This window comes from Globicephala melas, chromosome 10 (assembly GCF_963455315.2).
Source record: "Globicephala melas chromosome 10, mGloMel1.2, whole genome shotgun sequence".
NCBI lineage: Eukaryota > Metazoa > Chordata > Mammalia > Artiodactyla > Delphinidae > Globicephala > Globicephala melas.
Window position 1 is genome coordinate 49,069,768 of NC_083323.1, and position 24,798 is coordinate 49,094,565.

The window sequence follows — 24,798 nt, forward strand, 5'->3', positions numbered from 1 at the left end:
TGACGAAGGATTAGTTTCCAAAATTTATAAGCAGCTCATGCAGCTCAGTAACGAAAAAACAAACAACCCAATCCAAAAATGGGCAGAAGACCTAAATAGACATTTCTCCAAAGAAGACATACAGATTGCCAACAAACACATGAAAGAATGCTCAACATCATTAATCGTTAGAGAAATGCAAATCAAAACTACAATGAGATATCATCTCACACCAGTCAGAATGGCCATCATCAAAAAATCTAGAAACAATAAATGCTGGAGAGGGTGTGGAGAAAAGGGAACCCTCTTGCTGGTGGGAATGTGAATTGGTACAGCCACTATGGAGAACAGTATGGAGGTTCCTTAAAAAGCTACAAATAGAACTACCATATGACCCAGCAATCCCACTACTGGGCATATACCCTGAGAAAACCATAATTCAAAAAGAGTCATGTACCAAAATGGTCATTGCAGCTCTATTTACAATAGCCCAGATATGGAAACAACCTAAGTGTCCATCATCGGATGAATGGGTAAAGAAGATGTGGCACATATATACAATGGAATATTACTCAGCCATAAAAAGAAACAAAATCGAGCTATTTGTAATGAGGTGGATAGACCTAGAGTCTGTCATACAGAGTGAAGTAAGTCCGTAAGAGAAAGACAAATACCGTATGCTAACACATATATATGGAATTTAAGGGAAAAGAATGTCATGAAGAACCTAGGGTTAACACAGGAATAAAGACACAGACCTACTACAGAATGGACTTGAGGATATGGGGAGGGGGAAGGGTAAGCTGTGACAAAGTGAGAGAGAGGCATGGACATATATACACTACCAAATGTAAGGTAGATAGCTAGTGGGAAGCAGCCGCATACCACAGGGAGATCAGCTCGGTGCTTTGTGACCGCCTAGAGGGGTGTGATAGGGAGGGTGGGAGGGAGGGCGACGCAAGAGGGAAGAGATATGGGAACATATGTATATGTATAACTGATTCACTTTGTTATAAAGCAGAAACTAACACACAATTGTAAAGCAATTATACTCTAATAAAGATGTAAATAAAGATGTAAATAAATAAAAAATAAATTTAAAAAAAGAAAGAAGAAAAATAAACAGAAATGTTGGAGAAATCCAAGAACAGCGCAATCCAAATGGATGGAAATGGTAATAAGAGACATGGCATATATGCAGAGACCTAATGTGAAACAATACAAATTGGGATTTGAAATAAAAGGAATTCCAAAAATGAATTTAAAGACTTGTAGCTTCTAAAATGGCAAAATAGCTTTGTTGGACTAAACCTCCTGCAGATAACAATTACAAAATCTCTAAAACTCTATTTTAGAAAACAATTTGAATGCATAATGATGGAACTAAAAACAGATGGGAAAAAGTGTCTACCTAGAATTGAATATTCCGTGAAATCACCCTTTAAAAATGTAGAATAATAAAAATTTATATTAAAAACAACTTCAGATAAAAGCTGAGACTACATGGCAACCAGACCTATACTACAGAAATTGCCAAGGGAAGTTCTTTAGGCTAAAGGTAAATTAAACCAAATGATAACTCAGATTTACAGAAAGGAATAAAGATCACCAGAAATGGTAAATGTGTGTATACCTAAAAGGCTACATTTAAGAGACTATATATTTTTTCTCACAAGTATCAATAATACTGTATTATGGACACACACACACAAATTTAAAAAATAATAGTAGCCGATAGCCAGGAGGAAGGTAAATGGAAAAATGTTATTTCAAGGTTTATATAATTTATATCAAGTGGTACAATATTAACTTTTAAGACTGTGGTAAATTTAAGATGCAATTTATAATCCATAGCCTAGAGTGACAATTTTTAAAATAACACAAAGATGATGTATCTGAAAAGTCAACAGACGAAATCAAAATTAAATATTATAAAACAAGACACTTCCCAACTTTTGGTTTCAGGAACCCTTTTAACAGTTTGAAAATCAATGAAGACCCCAAAGAATTTTTCTTTATGTGGGCTGTATGTATCTGTCAATGCTTACCACATTAAAAATTAAAAGTAACAATAATAAAGGCACATGTTAACATAAATTTAACATTTTAAAGGAATAACTATATTTTCCAAAAAACAAAAAATGAGAAAAACAGCTGTTTCACATTTTTGCAAATTAATGTTTGGGCTTAAAATAACTGGATTCTCACATCTGCTTTTGCATTCAATTTTTTGTGATATAATGTGTCATGTAGCCTGTGGAAATTATACCGTATACTTATGGGAAAATGAGCAAATTATACCGTATACTTATGGGAAAATGAGCATCAAAGGGTGAATAACACCTTAGTATCATTCATATTACAGTTTTGAACTTTCGTGGTCACAGATGTCCCAGGGACCCCCAAATCAAACTTTGAGAACTGCTGCTATAAAATATTTGATTAACCCAAAAGAAGGCATGAAAAAAAAACAATTAAAAACAAACTCCCCCCAAAAAAACACACAACAAAAAAAAAACAAATGGAAAAAAAAAAAAGTAAAATGGCACACCTAAATCTAACTATATCAATACTTAACAATAAACAACAATGGACTAAAACACTCATATCAAAGGGAAGAAATTATGAAACTGAATAGAAGAAAAAAAAGCAAGACCTAACCATCTGCTGTCTACAAGACGCATAATTTTAAAACACAGGACTTCCCTGGTGGCACAAAGGTTAAGAATCCTCCTGCCAATGCAGGGGACACGGGTTCGATCCCTGGTCCGGGAAGATCCCACATGCCACGGAGCAACTAAACCCGTGCGCCACAACCACCGAGCCTGCGCTCTACAGCCCGTGAGCCACAGCTACGGAGCCCGCGTGCCACAACTACTGAAGCCCGCACACCTAGAGCCGGTGCTCCACAACAAGGGAAGCCACCACAATAAGAAGCCGGTGCACAACAATGAAGAGTAGCCCCCACTCGCCTCAACTAGAGAAAGCCCACGCGAGCAGCAACAAAGACCCAATGCAGCCAAAAAATAAACAAATACAAATAAAAACAGATTAAAAACTGAAATAGAGAAAGATACACTAATCTTAAAAAAAACTGGAGCAGCTATATGAACATAAGAAAAAATATATTCCAAGAAAAAATATATTTCAAATGTATTTACAAAGAAACATTTTATACTCATAAAAACATCAAACATTAGGAAGACATAATTATAAATGCGTATGCCCTAATCATACTTTAAAATACATGAAGCAAAAATTGGCATTAAAGAGAAAAACAGATAAATTGACAATTATAGGTGGAAATTTTAACACTCCTTTCTCAGTATTTAATATCAAGAAAAGAAAAAACAATCACAAAGGATATAAATCTGAACAACACTATCAGCTACCCTGACCTAACATTTATAATATACCATACCCAACTACTGTAGAATACGCTTTCAAGTGGACAGGGAACATCCTCATCCACCAAGACCTATCATATGCTGAACCATAAAACCAATCTCAATGAGGAGACAAAAGAAACCAAAACAAATAAACCTCCCTGAAACCTTAAAGAGTATGGTTCTCTGACCATATGCAATTAAATTAGAAACCATTAAAAATAAAAATAAAGATCTAGATAGTCTCCAAATATTTGAAAATTGCTTCTAATCACAATGGAGATTAAAAATATTTCAAACTGAATAATAAAAATACCACAATTTACTTAGAGAATATATACCTTTAAATGTTTAAGAATTAGAAAGGAAAAAAATGAGTGGAAAGAAAGGAATAATAAAAGAGAAGCAATCAGTTAAATAAGGCAACAGACAATAGGGAAAATAACAAACCCTAAAGTCAGTTCTTTGATAAGATTAGTAAAGTTGGTAAATCCCTGATTAAATGAATTGAGGGGGGGAAAAAAGAGAAATCACAAATTACCAAAATCAGGATCGAAAGAGGGGGATATTCACTGATGACGATTGTTTAGACAGACTATCCCCAGGAATCAACAAAAATTACTGTAATAATTAAGAGATAGTACGGTTTGCAGTTACGAGATTCAGTATTGTTAATTGTTGATTCTCTCCAAATATTTCTATAGCTTCAACACAATCTCAATCAAAATTTGAGCAAGCTTACTTTTAAAACAGAAATTAACATTCTAAAATTTACATGGAAATACAGAGAACTTAAAAAATCAAAATACTCTTGAGAAAAGAATGAAGCTAGAGAACTTACACTACCTTACTTCAGACTTCTATAGATCTACACCAGTGTTTCTCAACCAGGGGTGACTTCTGCCCTTCCACAGACATTTGGCAAAGTCTGGAGACATTTTTGGTTGTTCCTACTGGAGGATGAAGGAATGCTACTGGCAAAAATAGTGGGTAAAGGCTCAGATACTGCTAAACATCCAACAACACACGCAATACACAAGATACCTCGCCATAACAAAGAATTATCTGGCCCCAAAACTCAACAGTGCTAAGCCTGAAAAAGCCTGAGCTATGCTAATAAAACTGTATGGTACTGGCATTAGAACAGACAAATAGATCGGTGGAACAGAATAGTCTAGAAATAGACTTACACTTTTATAGTCAACTGACTTTGACAGAGATGTCAAAGCAATTCAGTACCGAAACGAAGATGTTTTCAATAAATTGGTACTTCAACAACTGTATTTCCATATAGAAAAAAAAACAGCTCAATTCCTACTTCACAAAAATTAATTCTAGATCACAGGACTAAAAATAAAAGCTGAAACTACAAAGCTTTTAGATGAAAACACAAGAGAAAAATCTTTGCAACATAAAATATTTCTTCAGCACAGAAAGCAATAACCATGAAAGTTGAAATTAATTTATAAATTAAATCAAACTAAACTAAATTTTAAAATAAATTAAAAACTTAAGATCATCAAATTGGGAGAAAATACTATAAGACATATATGTGCCAAAGGACCTATATCCAGAATATATGAACTCCTATAATTCAATAGTAAAAAGACAGCCTCAATTTTAAAAACAGGGAAAAGTCCACAAAAAAATAAATAAATGGCCAATAGACAAAATGACATTAGACATCATTAGTCATCAGGGTAATGTAAATTAAAACTACACCTATACACCAACTGTAATAGCTAAAATTAAGGAGTGACACAACCGGGATTTTCTTGGTGGTCCAGTGGTTAAGACTACAGGCTTCCACGCCTGGTAGGGGAACTAAGATCCTGCATGCCGCGGCCCAAAAAAAAAAAGAAGAGTGACACAACCAACTGCTGATGATAATGTGGAACAACTGGTACTTTCACGTAAAATGGTAAAAATACTTTGGCAAACAATTCCACAGTTTCTTAAAAATCTAAATGGACAAAAGCAATTTCATTCTTCCTAAGAAATAAAGACACATGTCCTGAAAAGGACTCACACAAGAATGTTCACTGTCTCTTTATTCACAATAGCCTAATACATCCAACATAAAACCAATTAAAGGTGAACAATGTTGACCTTAAGTAGGGAAGTTGTGAGGTAAGGACACAATTTTATCTTTTTCAAATGGTTATCCAGTGTTTTGAAAAAAGGTCCAGCTTTTCTCATGATGCCACCAACTGCATCATGTAACGAATATTTTCCATTCTGTTTTACACTACTGGTCTATTAATGCCTCACTACCTCACTGCTTTCATTTTAGATAAACGTAATAGTATGTTTTCGTATCTAGTAGGGCTAGCCAACACACCTCCAACTCCAGAAATTTTCAGGGACTTTTTTGTCTATCTTGAGCAAATACCCTGTCCCTCTTCTCCCTTCCACGAAAATATACTTTAGAATCAACTTGTCTAGCTTGTGGGAAAAACTTACTGATTTTTAGAATTAAGTTAGCATTAAAATAACCCGGAGAGAACTGACAACCCTGTTGAGTTATCCTATCCAAGGACCTGAGATGTCTTTCCATTGGTTCCAAGTACATTTTTCTGAGAGTATGTTTTTGTTATTGGTCAAGAGTAAAGTTTTTCTTCTATAAAAGAAAGTTTTTAAAAAGAAAATTGTAACCTTACCTTAAACCATGCAACACCCCCACCCAAGGTCACCACTGTAACATTTCTTGTCACATTTATTGCTAGGCATTTTGTCTTTCTGTTACTATAATAAATGGACATTTGTTTCCATATCTTCTAACTGGTTATTTGCTTATGTGAAGGCTACTTATTTCTGTTCATTAATTTTACATCCAGTTCCTTCATTGAATTCTTACTGTTTACATTATTCTTTTCTTCCTCTGATCTATTAACATGATGGAATAAAAATATTAATAAAGCACATAATATTAAACTGTCCTTATACTCTTGGGATGAATGAACCTCACTTGGTCAAAGTATATTATACTTAATGTATTGTTGGATTTTATTTTGAACATTTAAATGAAACTGGTGTGTAGTTTTCTTTTTTAGTGTTGTATTTAGTCAGAATTTATCATCAGTATTTGGTTTAAAAATAAGACTGGAAAGTTTTCATACTTTATGTTCTGAAATAGTTCAAAAACTATCTATACTGGAATTATCTGCTCTTCGAGGTTTCAAAGAGTTGTGTGAAAGATTTCTGGGCATGAGTTTCTTTTGGGTGATGAGTTCTTTGATAAATTTTCCAATTTCTATCTATTAGGATTTTCCCTCCTCCAAGAATCAGTTCTTGGGTTTTATCACCTAATATATTACTTTTGTTAATATCTTAATTCCTTTCTTATTTTCCTGAATATACATCATTTTCCCCCCAACCTGTTAAATTTTAAGTATAAAAGATCATCAAAAGCTCAAACGATCAGGTTTCTAACAAGTTTCATACTCAAGTGAATAAAGACCTGTGTACCTCTCACCTCTCAATCTGGGACAAAGCCTACATTTTATTATCATTTTTAAAGGCTGCTTATTGCTCAGCACATAATTTGAACCAAACAATTTTGTTTATTAATAAGCACATGGCAAAAGAAACAAAAGATGAAAAATAATTATTTAAGTAAAACTAGACTCATTCGCATTATTCTGCAATTTACCATTTTTTGAAGACCCATCTGATTTTAAACTTGCTAATGTTCCAAGTTAAAGCAAGTTGTACTACATGTCTAGAAATTCTATGCTGACCAATGATTTCTCATACTTTTGCCTCTTTTTACAGAGGATATGTAAAAGCTTAGCCTAAAATAAATGTAAAACCTTTATAAGAAAATCCAACAAAGGTAATGAGACAATACTTTATTTAAATTGATACCAGATATTATATGCCATACAAAATGACATAAAATTCTATAATTTAATTTTTATATGAAACCAGAAGTTATACTTACTAATAACTTACTTATAAATTTTTAAGGGTTTCTAATGTTTGGTATGCATAAATTAAATAGATGCACTAATACAATTTACCAAGAACTCAAATTCTGTACCTTTAACTAAGAATAAGAGTCCAGTGGTCAATATCACACCTAACAAGATGCTGTCAATGCACCATACACACAAAGGTAACTGGAATTCTCAATTTTTAGGAGATTCTTTGTAACTACTGTATCATCAGTGTCAATTAAACTATGGTTTTAACTGTTGTTATCCTTTATCAAGTCTTATTTTTTACTTCCTTGTCATTGGTTCTTAAAACCACCCCTCCTCCCCGGAATACAGAGATGGATAGGCCTTTTAACCTAGCTAAAAAACCTGGCCAAACAAGTAAGAGAATTACTCTTTCTGGAGTTTCCTACATGTATTTCATAAAAATTAAAATAACATGTCCAGCCAATACAGAAACTACATATAAGGAAATGTGTCTCATGTACCAAGTACAAATACTAAACCAAATCACCTACAAATTCTAAAGAAAAACTCCAGAAAGACATAGTACAAGACTAAGATAATCTACCAGTTATTACACTGAATTTTTTAAAGGAAAGTGAAGGCGGTAGGAAGCAAGTAAAAAACAACTTACCATTTGACAGCTAAATTCTGTACCTCTCCATTTTTATCTTCCAGTAACTTCAAAATCATTTTCACTACCTTCCTTTCACTATCATCATCCAACTTGATGGAATCTTTCTGCAGTTCTGTCATCAAATCATTTGTAGCCATAAACCTGTCAAAAAATTAAAATTTGTTGGTAATTAAAATTTTTTAAGCACTAATAAAAAAAAATCACAGTTTTCAAATCCAATGCTATCATTCATATCTAAGTCCTGATCTAGTCTTCTAAACAAGGTATCATTGGCTAAAATTATTTTCCCCGGGTTAGTGTTGATTTCAAATTTACTGACCGGACCTTCAATGAATACTCTTTCATTCTAATAAAGTTGACCACTGAACAACGTGGCGGTCAAGGGGGTCACCCTCCCCCCACCTCGCTAAAAATCCATGTATAACTTTACAGTCACCGTCCACATCTGCACTTCTGCATCTGCAGATTCAACTGACCACAGATCGTGTAGTACATGTAGTACATATTTATTGAAAAAATTTCCCATATAAGTGAACCCGTGCAGATCAAACCCATTGTTCAGGGGTCAGCTGTAATTGCATCACTGCTTTTAGGGGAAGAAAAGCTCCTCTTTACTTTTTCGTTGCATGTGATTTGAATTTTATCTAGGAAGTCTTTAACTAACATTAAGAATACCTTCCTGTGTAATACTGTTGTGTTGTTGGATTGGGAGTTACATATTACAAATCACTGGGAAAATTCCAAAACGCAAATTCTCACCTCCACCCCAAATCCCACAACCAGGATCAAATGTATTTTCAAAACGATGAAGAGGTGATTCCAAAAGTTATTCCAACAGACATACAGCCCCCTTTCCTTAAGAACCACTACCAAAGGACAAAGTTTTAAACTATGCGCAAGCACAATTCTTATCAAGTCTTATTAAACTGCTTATAAAGAAAAGCATATGTTCAAATTGGGATAAGACAAGGTAAATTAAGCATGGGCCTTTTAAAAATTAACATCGTTCTTCTAATTGGAAGCCCCTCCCCATTTTATATGATGACAAAATGAAATTAAAACCACACAATACTCTAGAAAGTTAAAAGAACAACTGAATAGAACACTAATGCAGGCACTTCTACACACAAAGCATGAAAAGCACCTTAAGTATTTTACTTAGATAAAATCCATTAAACAACCATACCAGTTAGGACCTCTAAGAACCCCTGAAATGTTAATCATCTGGTTGAAGAGAAAACATAGTGATCATCAATTTAAGTAAAAAAGCATGTAATCCCAATACAAAAAAAAGTTACTTTATAGTTCTGAAGAAACTATACTGGTACACAGATTCCTTCCTTTATTTACCATTTATTTATTCACTGCCTGTTATGATGCTACAAAGGCTGGACTATGAGCAAAGAACAGATAAGACGTAAGTCTTGACTCCTAGCCTCAGAGAGCTTATACTCTAATAAACAAGTCTACTGATTTTCAAAAATCAATAGTTAACGGTTAAACATTTTTTGAAAGTTGAAATGAGCACCGGCAAAATTAGCAATAGATAATATTTTTTAAACTCAGAAAACCTGGATTGAGATAGTATGAGGTTATAAGAAGAACTACTTTTTAATTGTGACCCTGAAACCAGAAAGTTCCTTCTGTTCATGTGTTAAAAGGTTTGCACTATAAATTTTATAAGGAAATTGTTTGACCAGTTTGAAAGCTGTCTATGGAAGATTCAAAAGTCAATTTGTAAAACGTCTCTTAGGCATTTACTGCTTTAGGTATGGGGCTAAGGGCTGAGATGATAAATTTATACTCAGTCCCCTCTTAACTTATTCATCTAACACAGCAGACAGGTAAATGGAATAATCTCACACAAATTTTCTAAAACACTCAAGGGTGTTTGGCAAGGATCACACCAAAGAACCGATAGTTAGTTTGGATCTCAAAGGATTACCAGGGCTTGCATGAGGAAAGCTGGTTCGGGATTTTAAATGTATTTGTGTGCATGGTGGTGGTGGTGGTGAGGGGCATAATACCTCAGAGTGAAGCAATTCAGTGTGTCTGAGGCACAGGGAAATAGAAACCTAACAGGAAGATGGAAATGTAGGCTGAGGTCAAGATGGGAAAGGTTGTATATACTCATTCACTATGTACTGAGAACCTTTTATTTGTCAGTTACTGTGCTAGGTACTATGGATACAAGGGCTGGCAAAAGCAAACACAGTTGTTTCCTGCTATCTTGGAACTTACATAACAGCTGAATAGAGGCATACTGATTTTTTAAAACTACATACATGAGTACTTACATATGTAGTTATGAACTGAGATAAATGCTATGAAGGAAAGGAATATGGCATAAAGAAAAGATAATGGGATAACAAAGTAACATGACCTAGACTGGAATGAAAGTTGTGTATCAGGGAAGACTGAGATCCTAAGCATGAGAAGGAAACTGTGTGTGGGGGGTGGGGAGGTTATGGCCAAGTAGGCAGGGGCCAAAAGATTAAAGAGATTTGAAGATCTTACTAGGATTCTAGTCTTTATTCTAAAAGTGATGGGAGGATGGTTCTGAAGAACCTAGGGACAGGACAAGAATAAAGACGCAGCCGCAGAGAATGGACTTGAGGACACAGGGAGGGGGAAGGGTAAGCTGGGACGAAGTGAGAGAGTAGCATTGACATATATACACTACCAAATGCAAAACAGCTAGTGGGAAGCAGCCACATAGCACAGGGAGATCAGCTTGGTGCTTTGTGACCCCCTAGAGGGGTGGGATAGGAAGGGCGGGAGGGAGACGCAAGAGGAAGGGGATATGGGGATATATGTATAGCTGATTCACTTTGTTATAAAGCAGAAACTAACACATCACTGTAAAGCAATTATACTCCAATAAAGATGTTTTAAAATAAATAAATAAATAAAAGTGATGGGAGGAACTTCCCTGGCAGTCCAGTGGTTAACACTCCATGCTTCCAATGCAGAGGGAGCAGGTTCGATCCCTGGTCTGGGATCTAAGATCTCACACGCTGCACAGCGTGGCCAGACAATTTTTTAAAATTAAAAAATAATAATGATAAAATAAAAGTGATGGAAAGCTACTCATCTGAGGTAGAGATGGGGAGTAAATGGAATGATCAGATTTACATTTCAGAAGTATTACTCCATCTACACTGTGGAAAACAGTTTGAGAGAACCAAACTTCATTTAGCAGACTGGATAGAGAACAGTTACGAGAGCTATGCAGCAGTCTACGTGAGAAATGATGGTAGCCAGAATTAGGGTTATGACAATAAATGGAGACGGAAAAAATGTACACACAGTCAGTTCTCATTATTAGCAGAGTAAAATTTGTTGTAACCCCCAAATCAATTCTCCAGCGCTTTCAAGACATTTGCAGACATGCGAAGAACCAGGAAATATTTGAAGCACCCAAAGCACACATTCTGCACACACTCCCAGCTGACACTGCACCAGGTGACACTCTGCCTATTTCAGCTCTCATACTGTAAACAAGCATCCTCTTCTCAGTCTATCTGGAGCCACGTGTTTTTTTTCGTTTTTTTTTTTTTTGCATGTTTGTGCTTTCTGTTGGTAATTTTGCTGTTTAAAATGACGCCCAAGCATGGTGCTGAAGTGCTATCTAGTGTTCCTAAATACAAGAAGGCCATGATGTGTCTTCCAGAAAAAGTACATGTTAGATAAGTAACTACTGTGAATAATATAATGAGAACAAACCCTATTTGAGATTTACAAGGTTAAAGTTTGTAGGTCTTTGAAATGGATTAGATATGGGGATGGTAAAGGATAAGTTAGGAAAAGGACAAAGAAGTAGAAGGGAAACCACAGGACTTGGGTGTTATAGTCAGTATACATTCTGTCCAGTCTTAGTGTTATTGAATAACCACTGTCACACATTAGACAGTTCAACCATTCATCTTACAACACAGGAAGAGAGATTTAACAAGCCCGGTTCAACTACAGACTATACTGAATGGCCACTCCTCTGATCCTAATCAGCAAAATCCCAACCAAATTGAAGACATCAACAACGTGACTTACTGCCCTTCAGACCAACTTTGTCTGCCCTTGGCCAAAAGTAAGGACTGCCGGGGGGCGGGGGGCGGGGGTGACCCAGCAGCCCCTACAGTCCAGGAACTGTTCTAAGGCTCATACCTAAACTTCAATGATAACATCCAAATGAATAACCCAAACAGATCTGATGCTTTCAGGGAAAGCATATGTTTTTCCTGGGCATAAACACACAGAACATCCATTTCAGGTAAGTTCACTTAGCAACATAAAATACCAAACATCCTCCTAACTAAATGAGTGACTGCTACTTCTTTACCAATTATAGCTTTCCCTCTGCTTTACTATGCCCTCCTTATAACATTTATTAAGATGTCAAATGACAGAATTACCCCTTTCTGACATTCACAAAAAGATAGACAAGATGAAAAGGCAGAGGGCTATGTACCAGATGAAGGAACAAGATAAAAACCCCAGAAAAACAACTAAATGAAGTGGAGATAGAAAGAAAGAGAATTCAGAATGATAGTGAAGATGATCCAGGACTTTGGAAAAACAATGGAGGCAAAGATCGAGAAGATGCAAGAAATATTTAACAAAGACCTAGAAGAATTAAACGAACAAACAGAGATGAACAACACAATAACTGAAGTGAAAACTACACTAGAAGGAATCAATAGCAGAATAACTGAGGCAGAAGAACGGATAAGTGACCTGGAAGACAGAATGGTGGAATTCACTGCTGCAGAACAAAATAAAGAAAAAAGAATGAAAAGAAATGAAGACAGCCTAAGAGACCTCTGGGACAACATTAAATGCAACAACATTCACATTATAGGGTTCCCAGAAGGAGAAAAGAGAGAGAAAGGACCTGAGAAAATATTTAAAGAGATTACAGTCGAAAACTTCCCTAACATGGGAAAGGAAATAGCCACCCAACTCCAGGAAGCACAGTGAGTCCCATACAGGAGAAACACACAGACACACATAGTAATCAAACTGGCAAAAATTAAAGACAACGAAAAATTACTTAAAGCAGCAAGGGGAAAACGACAAACAACATACAAGGGAACTCCCATAAGGTTAACAGCTGATTTCTCAGCAGAAACTCTACAAGCCAGAGGGAGTGGCATGATATACTTAAAGTGATGAAAGGGAAGAACCTACAACCAAGATTACTCTACGAAGCAAGGATTTCATTCAGATTTGATGAAGAAATCAAAAGCTGTACAGACACGCAAAAGCTAAGAGAATTCAGCACCACCAAACCAGCTCTACAACAAATACTAAAGGAACGTCTCTAAGTGGGAAATACAAGAGAAGAAAAGGACCTACAAAAACAAACCCAAAACAATTAGGAAAATGGTCATAGGAACATACATATTGATAATTACCTTAAATGTGAATGGATTAAATGCTCCAACCAAAATACACAGGCTTGCTGAATGGATACAAAAACAAGACCCATATATATGCTGTCTAAAAGAGACCCACTTCAGACCTAGGGACACACACAGACTGAAAGTGAGGGGATGGAAAAAGACATTCCATGCAAATGGAAATCAAAAGAAAGCTGGAGTAGCTATACTCACATAAGAAAAAATAGACTTTAAAATAAAGAATGTTACAAGAGACAAAGAAGGACACTACATAATGATCAAGGGATCAATCCAAGAAGAAGACATAACAATTATAAATATATATGCACCCAACACAGGAGCACCTCAATACATAAGGCAACTGCTAACAGCTATAAAAGAGGAAATTGACAGTAACACAATAATAGTGGGAGACTTTAACACCTCACTTACACCAATGGACAGATCATCCAAAATGAAAATAAATAAGCAAATACAAGCTTTAAATAACACGTTGAACAAGATGGATTTAATTGATATTTATAGGTCATTCCATCCAAAAACAGCAGATTACACTTTCTTCTCAAGTGCACACGGAACATTCTCCAGGATAGATCACATCTTGGGTCACAAAACAAGCCTCAGTAAATTTAAGAATATTGAAATCATATCAAGCATCTTTTCTGACCACAACACTATGAGATTAGAAATGAACTACAGGGAAAAAAACATTAAAAACACAAACACATGGAGGCTAAACAATACATTACTAAATAACCAAGAGATCACTGAAGAAATCAAAGAGGAAGTCAAAAAATACCTAGAGACAAATGACGATGAAAACACGACGATCCAACTGGGATGCAGCAAAAGGAGTTCTAAGAGGGAAGTTTATAGCTATACAAGCCTACCTCAAGAAACAAGAAATATCTCAAATAAAAAATCTAACCTTACACCTAAAGGAACTAGAGAAAGAAGAACAAACAAAACCAAAAGTTAGCAGAAGGAAAGAAATCAAAGATCAGAGCAGAAATAAATGAAATACAAAGAAAACAATAGCAAAGATCAAAAAAACTAAAAGCTGGTTCTTTGAGAATATAAACAAAATTGATAAACCATTAGCTAGACTCATCAAGAAAATAAGGGAGAAGACTCAAATCAATAAAATTAGAAATGAAAAAGGAGAAGTTACAACAGACACCGCAGAAATACAAAGCATCCTATGAGACTACTACAAGCAGCTCCATGCCAATAAAATGGACAACCTGGAAGAAATGGACAAATTCTTAGAAAGGTATAACATTCCAAGACTGAACCAGGAAGAAATAGAGAATATGAACAGACCAATCACAGGTAATGAAATTGAAACTGTGATTAAAAGTCTTCCAACAAACAAAAGTCCAGGACCAGATGGCTTCACAGGGGAATTCTATCAAACATTTAGAGAAGAGCTAACACCTATCCTTCTCAAACTCCTCCAAAAAATTGCAGAGGAAGGAATACTCCCAAACTCATTCTATGAGGCCACCATCACCCTAACACCAAAACCAGACAAAGATACCACAAAAAAAGAAAATTACAGACCAATATCACTGATGAATATAGATGCAAAAATCCTCAACAAGGGCTTCTCTAGTGGCGCAGTGGTTGAGAGTCCGCTTGCCGATACAAGGGACACGGGTTGTGCCCCGGTCTGGGAAGATCCCACATGCCGCAGAGTGGCTGAGCCCGTGAGCCATGGCCGCTGAGCCTGCGCATCCGGAGGCTGTGCGCCGCAACAGGAGAGGCCACGACAGTGAGAGGCCCGCGCATTGCAAAAAACAAAACAAAACAAAAAAGCCAAAATCCTCAACAAAATACTAGCAAACAGAATCCAACAACACATTAAAAGGATCATACACCATGATCAAGTGGGATTTATACCAGGGATGCAAGGATTCTTCAATATACACAAATCAATCAATGTGATACACCATATTAACATTTTGAAGAATAAAAACCATATGATCATCTCAAAAGATGCAGAAAAAGCTTTTAACAAAATTCAACACCCATTTATGATAAAAACTCTCCAGAAAGTGGGCATAGAGGGAACCTACCTCAACATAGCAAAAGCCATATACAACAAACCCACAGCAAACATTCTCAATGGAGAAAAACTGAAAGCATTTCCTCTAAGATCAGGAATAAGACAAGGATGTCCACTCTCACCACTATTATTCAACATAGTCTTGGAAGTCCTAGCCACAGCAATCAAAGAAGAAAAAGAAATAAAAGGAATACAAATTGGAAAAGAAAAAGTAAAACTGTCACTGTTTGCAGATGACATGATACTATAAATAGAGAATCCTAAAACTGCCACCAGAAAACTACTACAGCTAATCAATGAATTTGGTAAAGTTGCAGGATACAAAATTAATGCACAGAAATCTCTGGCATTCCTATACACTAAGGATGAAAAATCTGAAAGAGAAATTAAGCAAACACTCCCATTTACCATTGCAACAAAAAGAATAAAATACCTAGGAATAAACGTACCTAGGAGACAAAAGACCTGTATGCAGAAAACTATAAGACAGCGATGAAAGAAATTAAAGATGATACAAATAGATGGAGAGATATACCATGTTCTTGGATTGGAAGAATCAACATTGTGAAAATGACTCTACTACCCAAAGCAATCTACAGATTCAATGCAATCCCTATCAAACTACCACTGGCATTTTTCACAGAACTAGAACAAAAAATTTCACAATTTGTATGGAAACACAAAAGACCCCAAATAGCCAAAGCAGTCTTGAGGGAATAAAACGGACCTGGAGGAATCAGACTCCCTGACTTCAGACTATATTACAAAGCTACAGTAATCAAGACAATATGATACTGGCACAAAAAGAGAAACACAGATCAGTGGAACAAGATAGAAAGCCCAGATATAAACCCACACACCTATGGTCAACTAATGTATGACAAAGGAGGCAAGGATATACAATGGAGAAAAGACAGCCTCTTCAATAAGTAGTGCTGGGAAAACTGGACAGCTACATGTAAATGAATGAAATTAGAACACTCCCTAACACCATACACAAAATAAACTCAAAATGGATTCCAGACCTCAATGTAAGACCAAACACTATAAAACCCTTAGAGGAAAACATAGGAAGAACACTCTGACATAAATCACAGCAAGATCTTTTTTGATCCACCTCCTAGAGTAATGGAAATGAAAACAAAAATAAACAAATGGGACCTAAATGAAACTTCAAAGCTTTTGCACAGCAAAGAAAACCATAAACAAGACCAAAAGACAACCCTTAGAATGGGAGAAAATATTTGCAAATGAAGCAACTGACAAAGGATTAATCTCCAAAATTTATAAGCAGCTCATGCAGCTCAATATTAAAGAAACAACCCAATCCAAAAATGGGCAGAAGACCTAAATAGACATTTCTCCAAAGAAGACATACAGATGGCCAAGAAGCACATGGAAAGCTAGCTGCTCAACATCACTAATTATTAGAGAAATGCAAATCAAAACTACAATGAGGTATCACCTCACACCAGTAAGAATGGCCATCATTTCAAAATCTATAAACAATAAATGCTGGAGAGGGTGTGGAGAAAAGGGAACCCTCTTGCACTGTTGGTGGGAATGTAAATTGATACAGCCACTATGGAGAACAGTATGGAGGTTCTTTAAAAAACTAAAAATAGAATTACCATATGATCCAGCAATCTCACTAGTGGGCATATACCCAGAGAAAACCATAATTCAAAAAGACACTCGCACCCCAATGTTCACTGCAGCGCTATTTACAATAGCCAGGTCATGGAAGCAACCTAAATGCCCATCGACAGATGAATGGATAAAAAAGATGTGGTACATATATACAATGGAATATTACTCAGCCATAAAAAGGAACGAAATTGAGTCATTTGTTGTGAAATGGATGGACCTATAGACTGTCATACAGAGTGAAGTAAGTCAGAAAGAGAAAAACAAATATCATATATTAACGCATGTACCTGGAACCTAGAAAAATGGTACAGATGAACCGGTTTGCAGGGCAGAAGTTGAGACACAGATGTAGAGCACAAACATATGGACACCAAGGGGGGGAAACCCTGGCGGGGTGGGGATGGTGGTGTACTGAACTGGGCGATTGGGATTGACATGTATACACTGATGTGTATAAAACTGATGACTAATAAGAATCTGCTATATAAAAAGTAATAATAAAAAAAAATAAAAAGAATTGCCCCTTTCTGACAACATCCAATCTAAAGCAAACCTCTGCTTCCTTCCAAAAATTACCCAAATAGGTCCTAACACCCTCTTACTGAGATATCCCATAGTATGTGTTCTCCCTCACTACATGGTAAGAAACCAAACCTGTGAGGGACATCTATACATATAAGAGAATATCAAGAAGAAAAAAGTGGTAAACAGTGCTTACATTACATATCAAATAGAAGAGCAAAGAAAACACCCACTAAATTAGTTACCTGGAGATTGTGAGGGATTTGAGGGAGAGTAATTTCAGTAAGCCTAGGAGGGCAACCTCTAAGTTTAGAGTTTATCTCGTAGTCTATGGGAATTAGTGCAAAAGGCAACGATCAGCTGTGATATTTACAAAGAAAATTCTAATGGAAGAATTACCAAAAGATTGGATTAAAAAGAGGCCTGAGAGAGACTAATTTGAGAAATACTCACCAGGGAACTAAGGTAAAGCGGAAAGGGTGACATCAAGCTTTCCAACTGGGACATTTGGTGGATGGTAATATAACACAACAAAATAAGAATAAAAAAGGTTTAAGGTGGGAGAGGAGGAAGTTAAGATGTTAACTTTCAGACTTTTATGGGAGTCCCAGGTGGATTAACCTACAGGCAGTGCCATCTCATTGATTTATTCAAGTATTTGGGGGGTACCATCATTAGAAACTGTGCCAGGCTCTGCAAAAACTTATGAGCAAGACAGTCAGACTGCAACACACACACTTGGCGACTGAAAGTTCACTGAGGACAGAACTTATTCATCTTTAGTAAATCCAATTAGAGAAGCAAAAATAATGGTAAAATGAGCGAAGATGGCGGAAGAGTAAGTCGCGGAGATCACCTTCCTCCCCACAGATACACCAGAAATACATCTACACATGGAACAACTCCTACAGAACACGTACTGAACACTGGCAGAAGACCTCAGACTTCCCAAAAGGCAAGAAACCCCCCACATACCTGGGTAGGGCAAAAGAAAAAAGAATAAACAGAGACAAAAGGATAGGGACGGGACCTGCACCAGTGGGAGGGAGCTGTGAAGGAGGAAAGGTTTCCACACACTAGGAAGCCCCTTCACGGGCAGGGACTGCGGGTGGCACAGTGGGAAAGCTTCGGAGCCGCGGAGGAGAGCACAGCAACAGGGGTGCGGGGGACAAAGCGGAGAGATTCCCGCACAGAGGATCGGTGCCGACCGGCACTCACCAGCCCGAGAGGCTTGTCTGCTCCCCCGCCGGGGCGGGCGGGGCTGCGAGCTAAGACTCGGGCTTGGGTCGGAGCGCAGGAGACGGCTGGGATTGGCGGCGTGAACACATCCTGCAGGGGGTTAGTGCGCCACGGCTGGCCGGGAGGGAGTCCGGGGAAAAGTCTGTACCTGCCAAAGAGGCAAGAGACTTTTTCTTACCTCTTTGTTTCCTGGTGCACGAGGAGAGGGGATTAAGAGCGCTGCTTAAAGGAGCTCCAGAGACGGCGCGAGCCGCGGCTAAAAGCATGGACCCCAGAGACGGGCATGAGACGCTAAGGCTGCTGCTGCCGCCACCAAAAAGCCTGTGTGCGAGCACAGGTCACTATCCACACCCCCTTCCAGGGAGCCTGTGCAGCCCGCCTGTGCAGGGTCCCGGGATTCAGGGACACTCCCCCGGGAGAACGCACGGCACGCCTCAGGCTGGTGCAACGTCACGGTGGCCTCTGCTGCCGCAGGCTCGCCCCACACTCCATGCCCCCCGCCCCCCCGCCTGAGTGAGCCAGAGCCCTGGAATCAGCTGCTCCTTTAACCCCATCCTGTCTGAGCGGAAAAACAGAGGCCCTCCAGCGACCTACACGCAGAGGCGGGGCCAAATCCAAAGCTGAGCCCCTGGGAGCTGTGAGAACAAAGAAGAGAAAGGGAAATCTCTCCTAGCAGCCTCAGAAGCAGCGGATTAAAGCTCCACAATCAATTTGATGTACCCTGCATCTGTGGAATACATGAATAGACAACGAATCATACCAAATTAAGGAGGTGGACTTTGAGAGCAAGATTTATGATTTTTTCCCCTTTTCTTTTTTTTGTGAGTGTGTATGTGTATGCTTCTATGTGAGATTTTGTCTGTATAGCTTTGATTCCACCATTTGTCCTAGGGTTCTATCCGTCCGTATTTTGTTTTTTGAAAAATTTTTTTCTTAATAATTACTTTTTATTTTAATAACTATTTTATTTTACTTTATCTTCATTCTTTCTTTCCTTCCTTCCCTCCTTTAGACAACGAATCATCACCAATTGAGGAGGTGGACTTTGAGAGCAAGATTTATTATTTTTTTCCCCTTTCCCTCTTTTTGTGAGTGTGTATGTGTATGCTTCTATGTGAGATTTTGTCTGTGTAGCTTTGCTTCCACCATTTGTCCTAGGGCTCTATCCGTCCTTTTTTGTTTTGTTTTTTCTCTTAATAATTATTTTTCATTTTAATAACTTCATATTTTATCTTACTTTGTTTTATATTACTTTATCTTCTTTCTTTTTTCCTTCCTTCCCTCCTCCCTCCCTCCCTCCTTCCTTTCTTTCTTTCTTTCTTCTAATTCTTTCTTTCTACTTTTTCTCCCTTTTATTCTGAGCCGTGTGGATGAAAGGCTCTTGGTGCTGCAGTCAGGAGTCAATGCTGTGCCTCTGAGGTGGGAGAGCCAACTTCAGGACACTGGTCCACAAGAGACCTCCCAGCTCCACATAATATCAAATGGCGAAAATCGCCCAGAGATCTCCATCTCAAAACCAGCACGCAGCTTCACTCAACGACCAGCAAGCTACAGTGCTGGACATCCTATGCCAAACAACTAGCAAGACAGGAACACAACCCCACCCATTAGCAGAGAGGCTGGCTAAAATCATAATAAGTCCACAGACACCCCAAAACACACCACCAGAGGTGGACCTGCCCACCAGAAGGACAAGATCCAGCTTCATCCACCAGAACACAGGCACTAGACTCCTGCACCAGGAAGCCTACACAACCCACTGAACCAACCTTAGCCACTGGGGACAGACACCAAAAACAACGGGAACTACGAACCTGCAGCCTGCAAAAAGGAGACCCCAAACACAGTAAGATAAGCAAAATGAGAACACAGAAAAACACACAGCAGAAGAAGGAGCAAGATAAAAACCCGCCAGACCTAACAAATGAAGAGGAAATAGGCAGTCTACCTGAAAAATAATTCAGAATAATGATAGTAAAGATGATCCAAAATCTTGGAAATAGAATAGACAAAATGCAAAAAACATTTAACAAGGACCTAGAAGAACTAAAGATGAAACAAACAACGATGAACAACACAATAAATGAAATGAAAAATACTCTAGATGGGATCAATAGCAGAATAACTGAAGCAGAAGAATGGATAAGTGACCTGGAAGATAAAATAGTGGAAATAACTACTGCAGAGCAGAATAAAGAAAAAAGAATGAAAAGAACTGAGGACAGTCTCAGAGACCTCTGGGACAACATTAAACGCACCATCATTCGAATTATAGGGGTTCCAGAAGAAGAAGAGAAAAAGAAAGGGACTGAGAAAATATTTGAAGAGATTATAGTTGAAAACTTCCCTAATATGGGAAAGGAAATAGTTAATCAAGTCCAGGAAGCACAGAAAGTCCCATACAGGATAAATCCAAGGAGAAATAAGCCAAGACACATATTAATCAAACTGTCAAAAATTAAATACAAAGAAAACATATTAAAAGCAGCAAGGGAAAAATACACACAAGGGAATCCCCATAAGGCTAACAGCTGATCTTTCAGCAGAAACTCTGCAAGCCAGAAGGGACTGGCAGGACATATTTAAAGTGATGAAGGAGAAAAACCTGCAACTAAAATTATTCTACACAGCAAGGATCTCATTCAGATTTGATGGAGAAATTAAAACCTTTACAGACAAGCAAAAGCTGAGAGAGTTCAGCACCACCAAACCAGCTCTACAACAACTGCTAAAGGAACTTCTCTAGACAAGAAACACAAGAGAAGGAAAAGACCTACAATAACGAGCCCAAAACAATTAAGAAAATGGGAATAGGAACATACATATCAATAATTACCTTAAATGTAAATGGACTAAATGCTCCCACCAAAAGACACAGATTGGCTGAATGGATACAAAAACAAGACCCATATATTTGCTGTCTACAAGAGACCCACTTCAGACCTAGAGACACATACAGACTGAAAGTAAGGGGATGGAAAAAGATATTTCATGCAAATAGAAACCAAAAGAAAGCTGGAGTAGCAATTCTCATATCAGACAAAATAGAATTTAAAATAAAGACTATTAGAAGAGACAAAGAAGGACACTACATAATGATCAAGGGATCGATCCAGGAAGAAGATATAACAATTATAAGTATTTATGCACCCAACACAGGAGCACCTCAATACATAAGGCAAATACTAACAGCCATAAAAGGGGAAATGGACAGTAACACATTCATAGTAGGGGACTTTAACACCCCACTTTCACCAATAGACAGATCATCCAAAATGAAAATAAATAAGGAAACACAAGCTTTAAATAATACATTGAACAAGATGAACTTAATTGATATTTATAGGACATTCCATCCAGAAACAACAGAATACACATTTTTCTCTAGTGCTCATGGAACATTCTCCAGGAGAGATAATATCTTGGGTCACAAATCAAGCCTTGGTATATTTAAGAAAACTGAAATTGTATCAAGTATCTTTTCCGACCACAACGCCATGAGACTAGGTATCAATTACAAGAAAAGATCTGTAAAAAATACAAACACATGGAGGCTAAACAATACACTACTTAATAACGAAGTGATCACTGAAGAAATCAAAAAGCAAATAAAAAAATACCTAGAAACAAATGACAATGGAGACACAACGACCCAAAATCTATGGGATGCAGCAAAAGCAGTTCTAAGAGGGAAGTTTATAGCAATACAGTCCTACCTTAAGAAACAGGAAACATCTCGAATAAACAACCTAACCTTGCACCTAAAGCAATTGGAGAAAGAAGAACAAAAAAACCCCAAAGTTAGCAGAAGGAAAGAAATCATAAAAGTCAGATCAGAAATAAATGAAAAAGAAATGAAGAAAACGATAGCAAAGATCAATAAAACTAAAAGCTGGTTCTTTGAGAAGATAAACAAAATTGATAAACCATTAGCCAGACTCATCAAGAAAATAAGGGAGAAGACTCAAATCAACAGAATTAGAAATGAAAAAGGAGAAGTAACAACTGACACTGCAGAAATACAAAAGATCATGAGAGATTACTACAAGCAACTCTATGCCAATAAAATGGACAACCTGGAAGAAATGGACAAATTCTTAGATATGCACAACCTGCCAAGACTGAACCAGGAAGAAATAGAAAATATGAACAGACCAATCACAAGCACTGAAATTGAAACTGTGATTAAAAATGTTCCAACAAACAAAAGCCCAGGACCAGACGGCTTCACAGGGGAATTCTTTCAAACATTTAGAGAAGAGCTAACACCTATCCTTCTCAAACTCCTCCAAAATATAGCAGAGGGAGGAACACTCCCAAGCTCATTCTACGAGGCCACCATCACCCTGATACCAAAACCAGACAAGGATGTCACAAACAAAGAAAACTACAGGCCAATATCACTGATGAACACAGATGCAAAAATCCTCAACAAAATACTAGCAAACAGAATCCAACATCACATTAAACGGATCATACACCATGATCAAATGGGGTTTATTCCAGGAATGCAAGGATTCTTCAATATACGCAAATCAATCAATGTGATAAACCATATAAACAAACTGAAGGAGAAAAACCATATGATCATCTCAATAGATGCAGAGAAAGCTTTCGACAAAATTCAACACCGATTTATGATTAAAAACCCTACAGAAAGTAGGCATAGAGGGAACTTTCCTCAACATAATAAAGGCCATATATGACAAACCCACAGCCAACATCATCCTCAGTGGTGAAAAACTGAAACCATTTCCACTAAGATCAGGAACAAGACAAGATTGCCCACTCTCACCACTCTTATTCAACATAGTCTTGGAAGTTTTAGCCACAGCAATCAAAGAAGAAAAGGAAATAAAAGGAATCCAAATCAGAAAAGAAGTAAAGGTGTCACTGTTTGCAGATGACATGACACTATACATAGAGAATCCTGAAGATGCTACCAGAAAACTACTAGAACTAATCAATGAATTTGGCAAAGTAGCAGGATACAAAATTAATACACAGAAATCTCTGGCATTCCTATACACTAAGGATGAAAACTCTGAAAGTGAAATCAAGAAAACACTCCCATTTACCACTGCAACAAAAAGAATAAAATATCTAGGAATAAACCTACCTAAGCAGACAAAAGACCTGTATGCAGAAAATTATAAGACACTGATGAAAGAAATTAAAGATGATACAAATAGATGGAGAGATATACCATGTTCTTGGATTGGAAGAATCAACATTGTGAAAATGACTCAACTACCCAAAGCAATCTACAGATTCAATGCAATCCCTATCAAACTACCAGTGGCATTTTTCACAGAACTAGGACAAAAAATTTCACAATTTGTATGGAAACACAAAAGACCCCAAATAGCCAAAGCAATCTTGAGAATGAAAAACGGAGCTGGAGGAATCAGGCTCTCTGACTTCAGACTATACTACAAAGCTACAGTAACCAAGACAGTATGGTTCTGGCACAAAAACAGAAATACAGATCAATGGAACAGGATAGAAAGCCCAGAGATAAACCCACGCACATATGGTCACCTTATCTTTGATAAAGGAGGCAGGAATGTACAGTGGAGAAAGGACAGCCTCTTCAATAAATGGTGCTGGGAAAACTGGACAGGTACACATAAAAGTATGAGATTTGATCACTCCCTAACACCATACACAAAAATAAGCTCAAAATGGAGTAAAGACCTAAATGTAAGGCCAGAAACTATCAAACTCTTATAGGAAAATATAGGCAGGACACTCTATGACATAAATCACAGCAAGATCCTTTTTGACCCATCTCCTAGAGAAATGGAAATAAAAACAAAAATAAACAAATGGGACCTAATGAAACTTCAAAGCTTTTGCACAGCAAAGGAAACCATAAACAAGACCAAAAGACAACCCTCAGAATGGGAGAAAATATTTGCAAATGAAGCAACTGACAAAGGATTAATCTCCAAAATTTATAAGCAGCTCATGCAGC

At 37.3% G+C, this 24,798-nt stretch overlaps 1 protein-coding gene across 1 annotated transcript in view; it reads right to left on the reverse strand.

The window, feature by feature from the left end:
- Positions 1-24,798, reverse strand: part of CAND1 (cullin associated and neddylation dissociated 1) — a 62,056-nt gene that overhangs the window by 31,093 nt on the left and 6,165 nt on the right. The window contains exon 2 of the mRNA XM_030866355.2: positions 7,941-8,084. Coding sequence (XP_030722215.1) covers positions 7,941-8,084 — 144 coding nt within the window. The remainder of the gene's footprint in view (positions 1-7,940; positions 8,085-24,798) is intronic.